Here is a 16,649-nt window from a genome sequence, read left to right as displayed (position 1 = left end):
GATAAACTGATAAGAAGAAGATACAACTGAGAATAAAAGTATAATAATAAAAGTAAAAGTTTTCCTCTTCTTTTCCTTTAAAAAACTTTGCCCTCTTGGGAACTTGTTTTACCTCCTCCACACCCTTTACAGGTACAGTGCAGTCTCACAGTCAGTGAGAGACTACAGTCATTCTCTCACTCTGAGGCTGAGAGGAAACAACAGACTTGTGGTGTGGAAGGCTCTCAGTATCTCACCTCACCATGACTCGATCTGCACTCCTCATTCTGGCAGCCCTTGTTGGATCCTGCACTCAGTTTACAGGTAGACATGCTTATATTCACATTCATCACTTTGACAAAATTTTTAATTCATTATTTACGATTAATTATTTAAGTGAAAGGTGGCACAGTACTTATGTTTAACAAAGTAAGATTTCTCTAGATTATGTGATTCAGGATATGAATTGCTGTAAATTTACGATGGATTTAAAACGGTATTTTACAGTATTTCATAATAACTGTAACATACAGTTAAATGTTCATCCCTCGCATGTAAATTAGCAGTCAATGCCGTCAATTAACCATAACAGCAGACTACTGTAATTTATTAATACAGTATTTTCTGTGAAGTGGTGGAAATACGCTTCTCTATACAAGTTCAGTGAATCACAATCCATCTACATCGTACTGTCTATTGTAGGTTAATATATCTGTAATGGCGATAGAATATTTTATATTATTCAAACTGTTCAAAGTCATTTTTGAGTGACAAGACGTGACCGACTGTTCCTGAACACTTTGGCCAACAGCCAGTTCATCCTTCTGAGCACAGCCATGTGGAGCTCAACCGAGGAGCCGAGTTAACGTTGCACTTATCATCCAAATTTCAAAGTCTCCAGTATTGTTCTGTATGGAAGTCCATTGCCGCCAGCAAAAAAAAAGATTGTTTTCTCCTCGCAGGCCTCAATTTTGCTCGCGCGAGCAGAGATATTCTGCGCAGAGTGATGTAAAAGCGCTCGCAAAAGTAAAAAAAAATGGGCTTCTGTAGTTATGTCTTCATGATTATTGAACCGGTAACATCTCAGATAATGTTTCACTTGGTCTGTTTCATTACATTAGGTTGCTAATATTGGTGGAGCTAGCTCTATAACGTTAGCTAGCTCGAGCTAAATTAACCTTTGAAAGGTTAGCTAGCTAACAGCATAGCAAGTTAACATAAATAAAGTTCATCATCAATTACAGTGTTAAGATGTAACGTTAGTAACCTAACTTGTGTGTACTTCTGCTATTATTGAACTGACTGTAGGACAGCAAACGGGACGATTATTAAAATGGAGAGGGGACCAGAAATTGCTGACGTGTGTTCAAGACGATAAACAACAACAACACTAACAGTAACGTTACGTGTGTGTTATCCCAAGAGCAACATTAAAACCAGATCAAACTCATTTTAGTGAGTGGTCCATCTTAGCTTCATTTCTTCACCTAACTTAATCAGCTCATCACATAGGCAAGTCTGTTAATTTAAACTGTGTGGTATTGTATTAGCTTTTTGCAAAGACTTGCACTGATATGTTAACATGTGAGGCACATGTGAACCTCAGCAAATAATACTAAATCACTTTATTTTCATTTAAAAAGCCTTTCATATATCCGAACAAGAAAATGGACAGGATAAAATAGATACATTCCTTTATTTATGACAATATGTTGCGCAACTTTGTCAATAAAGTCAAAAAAATCAATTTAAGGCATTACTGTTCGTGAATCAAACCAATTTACATTAAATGTACATGTGCATCAAGAGATGGCACTGATGTGACAGTGGACTTTCACTTTCAAGCGGCACCTGCCTTCAGCAAACATTGTGCCGTTGGAAAACTAGCGGCATACCACTCTAGGGATAGGTACATCCCACTGAACAACATACCAATCTAGGGATAAATACATTCCACTGAACAAGTAGCATACCACAAGTAGCATATCATTTCGGGGATAGGTGCCTACCACTGAACAGCTACCATCGGCCACTTTTCGATCTCGGCGCTACTGGTTTGAGGTTATCCTCATGAGTTCAGTTAAGCAGGTCATTAAATATTTCATGATTTTATTTGTTTTCTTCTAAACATGCAGTACATTGTGAGTTTTGTGATGTAATACAAATGTCCCTTCATTATTTGTCTTGAGAACATGTATTAAACTGCAACAATTATGTATTGAATGTCTATTGTTATTCTTTTATTTTTTGGGAATTAAATGCAAGAGTATTGGGTTGTATTTCCCTTTGTAAATAAATGGTAACATTCTGGTATATTCCATAAAATGACCGTAAAACCCAGTTATCCTACTATCACATAACGTAATCCAGTATACGGTAAAGTACCGTAAAAGTAAATTACATTAGCTTCACCATAAAAAAACAGTAAATTACAGGTGTCCCTGCTGCTAGTAAATTACCGTTATTTTACCGTGAAATTATTTAGAGTGACACGTTTTTTGTTGCTCATGTGCAGAGTCCAAGAGACATTTACAGCATCTCTTTTAGTTACATATACATATATCCACTGTGCACAATGTGTTTAGGATGCAAAGTCAAATAAAGTCAAATGAAAAAAAGGAAATTCAGTCATCATGAATCTATTCTGTGTTTAACTCTAAGGTAATTCAAATGATAAGAAACATACTAACATCCTAATAGAAATTGTCCTGCCAACTATGAAGAGCCTTTTTAGATTTAAATAAGCTGCTGTATTTTAGTGGAAACGGGTTTGAAATAGAAAAAAAGAAGGATGAACATGTTTTTATTCTTACCTGTTAGCTTTTAACTTTCATTCTTAACAGTTAACTTGACAAACTTTTTACATAACGGAATGTTTAAGATTAAAATGTTCCCCCTTTTCCCCAAATGTATTAACTTATTTTTTTGTTTCTAATGTCACGTTTAGATGCTGTTAACATTGATGCCGGAAAAAATGAACTATCAAAAGAGAAGGTACAGTGTGACATTATTTATTAACAATGTGCTACACACTGTTCTGATACTATGACTGAGTCTGAGGAATTGTTCTTCTGTGCTACAGACAGACAGCTTCATGGACATACTCTGCTCACCAGTACTTGCCCTCTTATCCCCATCCTATTCAGGTACAGCACTCAGCAATTATGAGCAATAATCATATTAATATTGTTTTCTAAAACATGTTATCTATGTTATCTAGTGTTGCACCAGTGTTGCACATTTCTGACTTCCTGCTTCCTCTCCATCAGTTCATAGTCTCAGACCTGTTGATATCTCAGCTCTTTATGTCTTGGGAACTCCTCTCTCACACAGGTAGACAGCCACAAATACAATGCAGATATACTTCCGTAATACTCAAGAAATACACAAATGGGGCGTCCTGACTGAGATGCTAATATTTTAAAACATTTATCAACCCTCTCTTACAACTCTGGCAACTTGTCTGTCTTCTTCTTCAGGGATGAAGCATCCAGAGTCGTCAGTAAAGTCACTGGTAAGTCTATAAACTCTCACTCACATGCCTCTCAAACACTCACTTAATGTTTCTACAATCAAGTAGAAATTGAGAGGTGTATGATCATCTAAAATACCAATTCAGTGTTTGGTTTTGAAAATAATTCTATTCATCTAAGACAATACATTTTAATACTTCATACATATCAGTAAGTACCAGCACCATCCGTATGCTTAATTTAAATGTTCCTTTATCATATTCTCAGACCTGGTTCAGGCCAAGGAAATGTCACAAGAAATGCCAGACACAGCGCACACTTTGTAGAAAAGATCTTAGAACAATGATCTTATCGTTTTGGTTAGTTTCTCTTTAAAGATAAGACAGGGGGTCATAAACACAGGTTCTTGACCTTCATTTCACACAAAGTAGAACACAACATAAGTGGAAGCTTTTATACCATCAGCAGTTATCACATAATGTACATAATCCACCGTGGGATTGTAAGGTGTTTTACGTACTGATTAAGTCTAATTGTGTCTGTGTGTTGAGTAGAGTTGCTGTCCATGTTTAACCCTGAAGTGATCACTCAACATGTGGATCAGACCACAGTGCAGCCCAGGTAACACACACGTACACACGTACACACACACACACACACACACACACACACACACACACACATAAATGCTGTATGAGGATATGACTGCAGGTGTGTGTGTGTGTGTGTGTGTGTGTGTGTGTGTGTGTGTGTGTGTGTGTGTGTGTGTGTTGCAGAAGCTTGTTGGAGGAAGCTGAGGAACTGTCTCTCTCCCTTTCAAATCAGGTACACATTAACCCTCTTATAATAATTTAAAAAACAATAAGACTCTAACTGTGTAAATTGTACAACCTGTATTTCAGAGGTGGGACCAAGTCATGTAAGCCTTTGCAATCAAGTCCAGAGTCAAATCCCAAGTTGAGACTGCCAAGTCCCAAATCAAGTCCCAAGTCCTAAACTTTGAGTTTAAAAGTGTTAGTGAGTGTTAGTCATAATGCGCTCTTCACCAAATATAATGCCGTTTACATCTCCGTATGCATACTGCAATTAGTCTTTTTGTTAACCACCGCATAGTTTCTGAAAGCAAATAAAATTATTGTTGGTAATTTTTTCCCCAACTGCCGAGTGAAGTCTAGTCACTGGTGTTCAAGTCAATTGAAAGTCTTTTTTGATTTTGTCAAGTTGAGTTTAAGTCATGAAATTTGTGACTCAAATCTGATTTGTGCAGGTGACATACTGGAAGCTTGTGCTGCTGTTTGCCCCGGCAGATTCCCTGTGTGACTGTTCACCAAATGTAAGATGCCTAACAAATCACAAACAAACTAACAAATCATGTTTGATGGAGCAAACGTACGACTTAGTAAATGATGTTAAGAGTTTATAACTGTTTTTTTTGTGTTTCAGGTTGCTGCAGATGTTAAAGCTGTTGTGCAGGAAGTGGAAGCATCTCTGCAGTTGCTGCAGAAAAGGGTATTGTACTTTTTGTTGAATACAGTTTTGCCATAAATGGTGACTAGAAAAAATCTAATTTGCTGGGTGTATGTTTACAGTTGCATCTCACTTTGGTTCACGTCGTGGTCTGGAGCTCAAATCATCAGCAGGACAAGTGAGTATTTAGAATTTTAGGTATTAAAAATCTAGCAAAACACCTGATTTAAACTATATTTAGTCATTTATTTTGACATGAAAGAAATCCCTTTCTTATGCACTATATGTATTCTATCGTGTTGTCAGCCTGTTGGTTGTAAAATGCACGTGGCAGTGATGTGCTCGCTTTTTGTTTTCTGGCAGGTGTCAGTGCATGAGAAATGATAGCATAGACCAGCGATTACGTAAAGCAACTCTTCTGAAAACACTGCAGGTAAAATACATGTAAATAAATGGCAAATGTGTGGCTCATCTGAGTCATTCATAAAAATTGGCGACCTGCTTGACACATATCCATTTTTCTTGTTTTCAGGACTCTCTAAGTCATGTCTTGGAAAATCCAAAGTGGAACAGTGAAAGGGCCGACTTCAGTGCTGTGCTGCTGTCTGAGCCAGTTATCCTTGAACCCATCTCAGATTCAGTAAGTAAAGAACATTATTTCCAGACACCAGTTATAATCAACAATAAGTTATTCTTTCCAGTAACAATGCAGGAAAAACCCTTGAAATGGCTAATGTGTAACCAGCATATCTTGTGTGCTTCTTTGTAGGAGAACACACGGTCTGACCTTAACCAACTAGCTGTCCAGATGTGGAAAAACATGGTACGTTCTTATTAAGTCCTTGATAACATTTACAGGGTAGGTTACTGTGTATAGGCTGCGTACTTTAGGCTCTGTCTGACAAACCAGCTGGCTGTAAACCTTTTTGATCTCTATGTTGTTCTGACATTAATGTTGTCCCGCTCCCTCCCCCTTTCCTGTCTATCTCTGTCAGTACTATAAAAAAAATCAAAAGAAAAGAAGAAGAAAAAATGATTTAAAAATGAGCAAACAGCTAAGAGTTATAATCTCTCCAAGCAAAAATAAGATGGAACAATGATTAAAGTGAACGTTTATAACTTTATCTGAGATTAGATAGGAGATGTAAAGATTAACTAGATGAGATTGTTCTACTGGATGACTCTTTCCAGCTTTGCTCGTTCTGCACAAATCTTTATGCAGATACAAGAATTGTGTAAGTATTGTTTGACACTGCATAGTCATTGGCTGCACAGAATGGCCCCCATGAACCTAAAATCCTACGATCATAACTTTTCCTCCTCCAGCTTCAGCCGTCAACAGGTGAGGCAGAGGTCAAGGACACAAGTGTCATTACTTCCACATGCCCCGCCCAGGTGAGGCACTTCATCCCGTAACACTGCTGCAGAGAAATGTTTCAGCACTCAAGATACAATCAAGGTCATGATTTTAAATCCGATACTTATTGTTTGAACTGCAAACTTCTTTTCCATTCTCATCCCAGAAACAACTGTTCCTGCGTACAAAGAAGAATTCCCTCACTAAAAGGCAAGGCATAGTTTACAAGAACGCCTCTACACTAACAGATCCTGTAAGTCTGTGCAGTCACCCTCAGAACTGAAGTGTAGAATGGCAGCACATACAGTTAAACTTACTCAAATTGACTGTATGTTTTTCAGGTTATGGGTACTGAGATACCTTGCACAGACCGAAGTCCATCTCCCACTACACCCACTTCAGGTAGAAAAAAACCTTTTTGCTCTTATTCTGCTTCTGTGTTTTGGGAAATGTAGTTCAATCCAACCGCTTTGTTCTCGGTGTAGTTCATGAACTCCGACCTGGAGATATCAAGGTGGTGGCAGCAGTAGGCGACTCTCTGACAGTGAGTGTTTCCCTTCTCCTACTTTTTGTTGCTATGGCCTGAATATAAAAAGATACTCATCCCAATAGGCACGAATAAAGATGAAGACCAGATATACACTTTATATATATAATGGTGCTATTGTGTTTGTACTGTTTGTGTGTGGATGTGTTGTCGTAGAATATTTATATGCAAATCAAAATAATCCAAGTCTCCAAATCATTCAAAGTTGTCCTTTTCCATTTATTCTTTTGCAAGAGGGAGAATCCCCCAACACAGCTCTTCACACAGAGACTGCTGGGAGCATTTCTTCAACATCAGTTCAAATCCTCACACACTATATACTAAAGCAGGAACAGTCTCCTCCTTTAGACAGGTCAAAGGTGTCTCACTCTGGTTTATCTGAGCTCCCATTTTCCCTTGATCTCATTGTCAGAAACATTTACATTAACCTAAACATCCCCAGGACAGGAACAAACCCCCAGTGTGACCCTTTCTGACCTTCCTGTGTCTCTCTTTACGGCCCTCTAAAGTAAACAGTAAATCTCAGTTCCTGATCTGATCATAAATCATGTTTACACAGAGCTATCTGTTCTTACCCCATGTTTGGACAGAGCTAAATGTCTCTACCTCTATTCTTCTAATTTTTCTAACCATTTCATGATACTGATATATATTTTTTACCATTACAGTGTGCAGACATGCAAACTCAACTACCAAGAGATGAAACACTGGGAGTTAGGGTAGATTATAAGGCTCAAACGGCACTCAAAATGTAACTCTAATACAGAAAAAGTACTTGCAGATCTCCACAGCTGCAGGATCTGGCTCATTAAAAACTTCCTCTGGTTCTATACTCTGCTCTTACGATCTCACATCTGCTGTTTTTCTGCAGGCGGGCAATGGTGTGGGCGCAATGAATGACAACCTTCTGTTAGTGATTAATGAGTACAGAGGACTGTCATGGAGGTAGGATAAGCTAAAGCACACAGGTGAAGTATTTTCCCACACTATCAAAATAAGAATAATGGTCTTTGTTCTAATTTTGATCGTGTGGGAAAATACTTCAACAATTAATTTGGTAATTCTGTGAGCTGCATTTGAAACGAACAAGCTGTTTCTTCAATTTTCAGCATTGGTGGTGATGAAAACATTACCACTGTGACCACTCTGCCAAGTATGTTTACTTCTTATTTATTTATTCTTTAAAATTGTAAAAGCCTTGCCTAAAATTAAATGACATAAAAGCACTTGCTTAAGGTTTATCTAATCAAATATCAGATGTCCATCATTGGCCAATAGTAGTCCGTGATAACGTCTATAATTATGGTGTTTTATCACCATCACTATAGGCCTCTGCAGTTCTCATTTTTATGTCCGAGTGACCTGAATCAACTATATTTTCTAGGATACCTTTGATTATCAATATTAACATTCTACATCCTCAATAGCCATAAAACATTTACATAAAGTATTCAGAAATATACCAGAAGCTGGAAATTGCTTGTTTAAATAACACTTCAGAAATCCAATAAATCAAAGAATAACATGGTGAATTCAACTGGTTTGACAAAAAGAAAAACGTTAAGGTTCACTTACCTTCATGTCGGGGTCTTGAGTTAACTGAAGATTTGATTCAAATTAACTTTCATACTCGGTTTTACACTGATTGTCCAATATTTTTGATGTTTGTTTGAAACAAAAATGTTATGATATTAATAACCGCATCTTCTACAAAATACAGAATGTGCGCAATTATGTGTATCAAATGTATGTGTGCTTTTTCTAATCTTCCCTATGTTTGTGGTCTGCAGACATCCTGAGGGTGTTTAACCCCTCCCTGACTGGCTTCTCAGAGGGGATAGGTAAAGAGGACTCTCCCAAAGCCTTCCTCAATCAGGCTGTGGCAGGAGCCAAGAGTGGGTCAGTCACAATATTAGTATTATTTATTTTTTACTCTCACCCTTTGAATCTTGATAAATCAAACCTTAGCAGTACTTATGGAACACAATGTCTATTTTCAGGGACATGGTGCAACAGGTGCGCGTCCTAGTGGACAAAATGAAAAATGATCCGGTAAGGCAGTGGTAAACTACGGTAAAAATGCTTTGTCTCAGTTTAATATTCCGATTTTTCTCAATTAACGGAGCATTTACCTCTTATCTCCTTTACAGCGCATTGACTTCCACAATGACTGGAAAGTGATCACCATGTTTATTAGTGGCAATGACCTATGTGACGCCTGCACAGACAGCGTAAGCACTACTCTTTGGCATTATGCTTTGCTTTGTTCCCATGTGATTGTTGAACTGTCTTACAATATCTGCAAAATTACAGATTTAGGATTTGTTGACATTTCCAAAAATGCTGTTCAAGATCTACTTTATAATTCCTTTTTCATATTGAAAGCCCTGATAATCCAAACCTTAATAAGCAAAGCCTTTATATTTGTTTTATGTTTGCAACTGACAATTATAATCATTTGTTTTGTCAATAAAATGTCAGAAAATACTGAAAAATGGCCATCAACATTTTCCAGAGCTCAAAGTGACGTATTCAAATTGCTTGTTTTGTTTGATCAACAGTCCAAAATCATCATAAATGACTAAGAAAACCAGAAAATCGTTCATGCTTTGAGTCTTGTGTACTTCCACAGATTGTTTTCTCACCCAGGAATGTGGTTGATCGTATCCGCCAAGCTCTGGACATACTCCATAGTGAAGTATGTTTTTGCCTTTATCACACAAACATACAACCTCACTCTATGTGAGCAATTTTAAATCCATAATCCAAATGACAAACTTTGTGTTTTGTATCATCCAGGTGCCTCGTGCCATTGTCAATCTGATAGAGCTGTTAAACATGTTACCATTGCGTGATCTGCACAACGATAAAACTCTGGGCTGTCCCACCTGGTTTGTAAGGTCAGCGATTTTTATTTTGGGTGTGTAAGAAAAAAAAAAACTAACCAAGTCATTCTTTAACAGTTGATGTTTGTGTTTCAGGTTAGTTTGCCCCTGCATACTGAAGCCCAAAGAGGGATCCTCTGAACTCCAGAAGGTCAATGACCTCAATAAAGCCTATCAGGTACACAACAAAGGAGAGGGTTTTTTGTCCATATTTACTTCACAGACACAAATTCACTCGTCTTAATTTGACTTTGAGAACATAATTTAACACCCATTCCAGGGGTTAAATCGTCATCATCATTATAACTAACTTCAACAATATGTTTTAGCATCTACTGCATTTTTATCTCAAATGTTATTATTTTTTTAAGTGGTTATTATTATTCATTATTAAAATATGTCACTCAAAGATCAAACCCTGTCTTTCTGTCTAGCATGCTATGAGAGAGCTAATTGACTCTGGGCGGTATGACACACACAACAACTTCACTGTGGTGTTGCAGCCTTTGCTCAGGGAGGTTGTCATTCCCAAGTTACAGGTAACACACCTGAAACATTACATATTCCTAGTGAAGTTTTATTCATTTATTTTTTGTTTGTTTTAACATTTTCTAAAGTTTCCTCCCTCTCCTTTCTTTTTAAAAGGATGGCCGGCCTGATCGCTCCTACTTTTCACCCGACTGTTTTCATCTCAGCCAGAAAGCTCACACTCTCATGGCTCAGGCTCTTTGGAACAACATGGTAGGATTTTCTTTATTATAAGACATTTCATTTATTGTATGTGGTGTTTGTGTCTGTTGTAATGATCCAAAATAAATCACTGACTCTCACTATCTCTAGTTAGAGCCAGTGGGAAACAAGACTTTTACACAAGACTTCTCAGCTGGCATTGATCTGAAGTGTCCCTCTAAGGTGAGTGAGTCCAGCAACAAAAACGACATACTACATAATGCTGTTTTATCATTTTTGTGTGCTGACATGTTTTTTATTATTTCTTTATTAGACCAACCCATTTTTTAGGACTGCTGTCAACAGCAACTACACCTTTCCAGGCCCTCCCCCCACTCCTGCTCCTGCTACAGTAGGTCATAGTTTCTGCCTTTCATACTCAGCACCACATTAAAAGGGAAAGTAATCATTATTTATGCATGATGCCAAAACTATAAATCCCTAAAACATGTTATTCTTTAGAATTGGGGCAGTGACTTCTCCTGCGTTAACACAGCTCCATCCAACTCTGTGCCCACTTCAGGTAAGCATTTCAAGGTGTCGCTATTACCTAAAGGCAAATAGAGAGGTCAGATGTAAAATAAGCTCATTTTGATATTTTTAGCTCACAGGTTACGACCAGCAGACATCAAAGTGGTGGCTGCTGTGGGAGACTCTCTAACGGTATGTTTGCACATGTGACCAAGGATTGTGTTCATTTTGCGCAGTAAAAAGATCTCAAGGCCCATGTAATATTGTTTTCCAAAAATGTTTGGTTTTATCTCACTTGATATACTTATTGATCCTTATTTTCTATATTTCTTTATCCTGTTTTAAAATGCATTACTTCACAAGTGGTGGCGCAAATAATGCAATGATTATAGAAAGAGATGGAATAGATTAGTTTGTGCAATAAATGAGAATGTAATACCAATTTTAAACTTTTTAGCCGTAGCTGGTTGAGCATTTTCTTTTCTTGTGCATCATTTTTCACACACATGAGAGAGAAACAGAGAAATGACAACCATCATTTTCTGCATGCAGGCCGGCTTTGGTGCTAAGGCAAAGAACCTCCTGCAGCTAAGAACTGAGTACAGAGGGGTGTCATGGAGGTGAGATACTGCACACAAACTACATACACAACACATATATGTATACATAACCCATTGCATTGTAATGATTTTATTAATTGTTTGCTTTTCTTTAAAAAGCATTGGAGGAGACAAAACTCTTGAGACTGTCACAACAATACCCAGTAAGTCCGAAACCTTTTCTGTTGCTCTATTGCTCTATAGTGCGTAATAGCCACTAGATGGCAGATTTGGACTGTAACACAACTTTGTCTTTTGTGCAGTAATTTTCCTACTTTTTCACATCAGATATCCTTAAGAAGTTCAATCCTAAAATCAAAGGGGTGTCAAAGGGACAAGGGACAAGGCAGACTGGCTTCAACATGGCTGTATCAGGAGCTAAAATAGCGTGAGTTCCAACATTTCTTTGATCTGTTAGCAGGTTTGAATGGTTTACTCGTGTTATGTTTTAAGCATTTTGTCCATTTGAAAATTTCATACAGAGAAATCCCAGGGCAGGTCCGACGCCTGATTGATACCATGAAGAATGACTTAGTGAGTTTAAATTCTGGTTCTATACTAAAACATGCACTGATGTCGTTTTGTGACCACAAATTTGCACGAAAAGTAATCTTTGTTCTCTCTTTCTCTCTCTGTCTTTCTTATCGTTTCTCCATCGTTTCAACAAAAATAGACGGTGGATTTTGAGAACGACTGGAAGCTGGTGACCCTCTTCATTGGAGGCAATGACCTGTGTCAGTACTGCAATGATCGGGTGAGTTGCTTTAACAAGTCGTCACAAAGCAGGAAAAGCAGGAGGAAGGACATTTTCAAAGCACTCCTTCCAGGTTGAAAGATTCTCCTGCCATGGCACAGTTGCCCAACATCCCGTAGTGTTGTGTGATGCCCTGTGTAGAGCCGTCTCATGATATCACTGTCCAAATGGGACCACGCACTGGAGCAGAATAATCAAGCTTTGTGTAGCAGCCCTCCCCTAATTGTTTTATTGTGTCAGAGTAAGATGAGAGCAGACATGGTTTCTTTTCAATGAGCACATTCTGTCACACAAAACACCCCCCTCCCTCCTCTATCTCGGCCTCTGTCTCCATGAAACAAGCACACGAGGCACAGTGACAGGCCTTGTTCTCCAAGAGGCATAAACAACACAGAGGTCAACCCAAACCCTCTTCACCCTGTCTCTCCTAGCACTCCTTCTTCTTCCTCTTTCTTTCTGCTTTCTCATTTTGCCTCCATTTCTCTTTTTATCTCTCTCTCTCTCTCTCTCAATTACTCCCCTCGCACACCACTGGCAGTGTAGTCTCCCTTTTAATGTTTGTGCTTTGAAGCAGAATATCAAAGCACAGCATCAATTTAAGATGAGCTCTGAGACTGTGGTAGTGACAGCTTAGAGTTAGTTGTTGCTCGTACGCTCATACATGTTGCATGGCGTCGGCTCTTTTGGTTGATTTGCACTTTTTAGCTACAAACTTGGCCACTTTCCCCTGAAATGTGCCTTAATTATTCTGCTCGTCTGTGGCCACAACAGAGAAGAGTTGTTAATGACAAAAACAGCATGAGAGTGTTCACTATTGATTAATAAAAAGACTTGGGCTTTGTGTGTAATTGTATTATTCTTTCGTTCTCAAAACTACAGGCCTCTTTGTCACCTCAGAACTACAGGCTTCATTTGATGACAAGCTTGGATATGCTTTACAAAGAGGTAAAATAATGATGTTATCAACCAAGAAATAACTGTTCATTACACAAAAAATACTGTAATGGACAAGAAAATGCACAGTTTCATCTCCCAGATTAAAATAGGTTTACATTTTCTTCTCTTCTGACTGTAGGTTCCCAGGGCAGTTGTCAACGTCGTAGAGATCCTAGAAATTGAAGGCCTTCGCAGGCTCAAAAAGGATAGTCTCGGGTGCAATGTGTTACAAGAGTACGCCCGATCGACCCACACATGCAAAATCAATTCTGTGGATTCAGACCACTGAGTCCAAGGCACATTTGCTTCTTTGAATAAACAGCATTTCTCTTAATATTGATCTAATACCTAGTCAGTCCAGCAAAGAAATATATTATGATTTGGTGTTTATTAAAGAATACCTCATCCCTGAATCAATGACACATCATATCATGTGCTATGCAAAACACAGCACTATGTATTCAGTGATGATTTGATTTTGCTATCTAAATCAACTCTTTATTTTCACCCCTGATCCTCAGGCTTGTCTGCCCATGCTTCTTGTTACCAGGAGAGGATTCCCCAGAGCTGGCTGAAGTAAAACGGATCAATCGAGCTGTACAGGTGAACAGACTGGAACTGTGTGACCAGCAGTTAAAGTTCACTTGTATAGTCAGAATTGTAGACTTTGACACTTGGTGGCTGTTTTCACATTCATCTGCTGAAGGGGGGGGAGTCTCACCTTAAATCTGACTTTTAGAGAAGTACCCACAAACATCACAACTAGTTTGGAAGCCAATCATGGTCCAATATGCAACATACAATAGTGTGATGTGGACAGGTCTTTCAGCGTAGTAAGAGACATCTTATCTTGAGTAGTTAAATGTTTGTGGAAAAAATATTAGCATTTTCATAGATTCTGGATTTTTTAATGAGTGAGAAGAAGCAGATGTTTTTTTTTCAACAATGCATTTGAACTTTTGTGGTCTTTCTGTCAGGTTGAGACGGAGAAATTGGTGTATGGAAGCCGCTATGAAGAGAGAGAGGACTTTACTGTGGTCGTGCAGCCCTTTTTTAGGAACACCATCGTTCCTTTGAATGTTGTGAGTCTTCCGTGTACCCCTGAGCCTCCACTGCACTCGACAAAAACAAACATATACGCTAGCTTTAGTGCAGTAACAAGCCCTTGATGTTGTATTATTTCTTCTCCAGGACGGCACTCCTGACACCACCTACTTCTCTTTGGACTGCTTCCACTTCAGTGAACGAGGACAGGCTGACATGGCTGCAGCTCTCTGGAATAACATGGTGAGTCCGGCAAGGAGGGCAGTTAATGGCTAACGGTTTGACAGGGGAAGGGTTGTCGATAAGTCCATGGGTGGATGATGAGACAATGGGCCCCTGGGCCCCTAATACTTGTGGCGCCGATCAGTTATTCATCCATAGATAAGTCTTTCTAAATAACCACATCTCTCTGCAATTTAGTCATGGTCTGAGCAAAGGTGTACTCTGTTTTATCTGTAGTTGGAGCCAGTGGGTAAAAAACAGACGTACAACAACTTCACAGATACCAGAAATAACGTCAAGTGTCCCACTGAGGTAAGGAATCTGCCACACAAGCACTTCTCACCTGCTGCTGCTGACCCACTTGAGATGTATCCGTACAATTTGTGTATAATTGCAATAATGGTTCATAAAAGTGTGTGTGTGATTAAATAGAAGACCTTCCCTCTTATGCGTTCCAGGAGAATCCATACATCTTCACAAAGGTGAACAGCTTGGCCAGTTCGACCATCACCACCACCCCAGCACCCACAACTCACAGCACAGCCCTGCCTTTCACCCCCGGTTGCACAGAAAGTGTGCCAGTGTGGCTCGCTGCTGTACTGGCCGTGACAGGTCTTCTGATTGGCTGGTTTGTCACCTGGCTCCTCTTCTCCTGCAGAGCTAAGAGACGCAAGCGAAGGATGACGGCTACAGTGGAGATGAAGGGCACTTTGTTTTAAGGTGCTACTTACTGAATTTTTCACTGGACTATTGAAGCACCATAACTACAAAAAAACATTGCAATATTTAAAATGATTGTGGTCACAATACTAAAACAGTTTTTCACAATAAGATATGATAAGATAGCCCTGTCTGCTTCGACCAAGGTAATTATTGTCCTTGAACAACTATTAATGGATGCAAAGGTGGAACGGTACACCAGTCTTCACCTAAGGAAAGCAATAAATAACTCCATTATAAGTCCTGCATTATACCTCATTTAAGTGAAAGGCGTATTTCAATGTTGTAGCTGGTCTTACAACTTAATGCAATGCAGTCACCAACCACTACAAATCAAACACAGTAGATTTCATGTGCAAACGTAAAGGCTGAAATGACTACACATGAACTTATTACTGCTGTTATAACTGTATAAGGGTCCAAGGATAGAGGGTGTCGTTATCTGTGCAGATTGTAAAGCCCATTGAGGCAAATTTGTGATATTGGGCTATGAATACAATTGACTACTTAACTTAAAGTAAAATATATTTGCATTCAGTGCTGTCATACTATTAACCAGCTGTGGAGTACACTCTGAGTGGATGGAAATATAAATCTTGTGAACCTTGTGTGGATTTTGTGCAATGATGAGTACTTGGAAAGACAATGTAATCCTTTATGCCTTCTTCTTTTTTTATAATGCCTTTGATTGTAAAAATTCTCAATGTTTTTTTTGATTATTTCGAATAAATAATTTGCAATAATAAATATAAACTGTGATCAAGCATGATTGTTGAAGTGACATCCGGACAGCCGGATAACGACCTGTCCTGACATATTGTAGTCTGCCAGTCCAGGAAACCATTACTCCTTAATGGTATTTATTTTAGATACACAGGAAATACAGAATATCACCATATCATAAATTACACAAACCACCCATGCATAGATTATTCTACTTGGGTCACAGCACACATCAGCCTGCATGCACTACCTTCATCATTACCACCATTGAGAAAGCCCACTGATGAAACATAAACGGGCTTATGTTCGGCCATCCGAGAAAAAAGTTGTGGAAAGTCTCAACTTCTAAAGTACAATTTTAAATTATTTGTACTTTACTTAAGTATTTTCACTGTGTACCGTTTTATAATTCTCATTCACTGCATGTTAAACATTGTATTGTAACATTGTATTTATTCAACTAAATGTATTTGAGAGCTGAAGTTAGTACTTTCTAGATTGAGCTTCCACCAACAAAACATGTGACTTTATAGAATATGATTTATTGCTATACAACAATATATAAAAATAGGAATATTAGCCCCAACGTAAAATTATTCTTGACACGTTTATGCATCAGTAATAATAATTATTTAACTATTATATTATAGTCTACAATTTACAAGCAGGATTATACTGCTAATGCTTTTCATACTTCAGGACATTTTGTATCTAATAATACTTTTCCTTAGATAACATTCTAA

General features: G+C 38.4%; 1 protein-coding gene across 1 annotated transcript; it reads left to right on the top strand.

Moving 5' to 3' along the window:
* The first annotated feature begins 175 nt into the window (after window positions 1–175).
* LOC306706829 (phospholipase B1, membrane-associated-like) lies at window positions 176–15,860 on the top strand. The gene is made up of 43 exons (XM_079174058.1): window positions 176–303; window positions 2,927–2,973; window positions 3,062–3,125; window positions 3,249–3,312; window positions 3,459–3,493; window positions 4,007–4,073; window positions 4,229–4,277; window positions 4,720–4,785; window positions 4,896–4,961; window positions 5,042–5,097; window positions 5,283–5,352; window positions 5,452–5,559; window positions 5,689–5,742; window positions 6,246–6,314; window positions 6,443–6,529; window positions 6,618–6,678; window positions 6,762–6,820; window positions 7,695–7,768; window positions 7,933–7,976; window positions 8,614–8,722; window positions 8,824–8,875; window positions 8,974–9,054; window positions 9,456–9,521; window positions 9,623–9,723; window positions 9,805–9,886; window positions 10,143–10,247; window positions 10,354–10,449; window positions 10,549–10,620; window positions 10,712–10,789; window positions 10,900–10,960; window positions 11,042–11,100; window positions 11,461–11,528; window positions 11,628–11,671; window positions 11,796–11,895; window positions 11,990–12,041; window positions 12,181–12,261; window positions 13,141–13,206; window positions 13,337–13,431; window positions 13,719–13,800; window positions 14,175–14,279; window positions 14,389–14,484; window positions 14,701–14,775; window positions 14,922–15,860. Exons 1-43 carry the CDS (start codon window positions 243–245, stop codon window positions 15,180–15,182), a joined length of 3,288 nt encoding a protein of 1,095 aa, XP_079030184.1. The 5' UTR covers window positions 176–242; the 3' UTR covers window positions 15,183–15,860.
* The last annotated feature ends 789 nt before the right edge of the window (window positions 15,861–16,649 follow it).

The sequence above is a fragment of the Pholis gunnellus genome (assembly GCF_910591455.1).
Source record: "Pholis gunnellus genome assembly, chromosome: 15".
NCBI lineage: Eukaryota > Metazoa > Chordata > Actinopteri > Perciformes > Pholidae > Pholis > Pholis gunnellus.
This window is presented reverse-complemented; position numbering and strand designations above follow the sequence as displayed.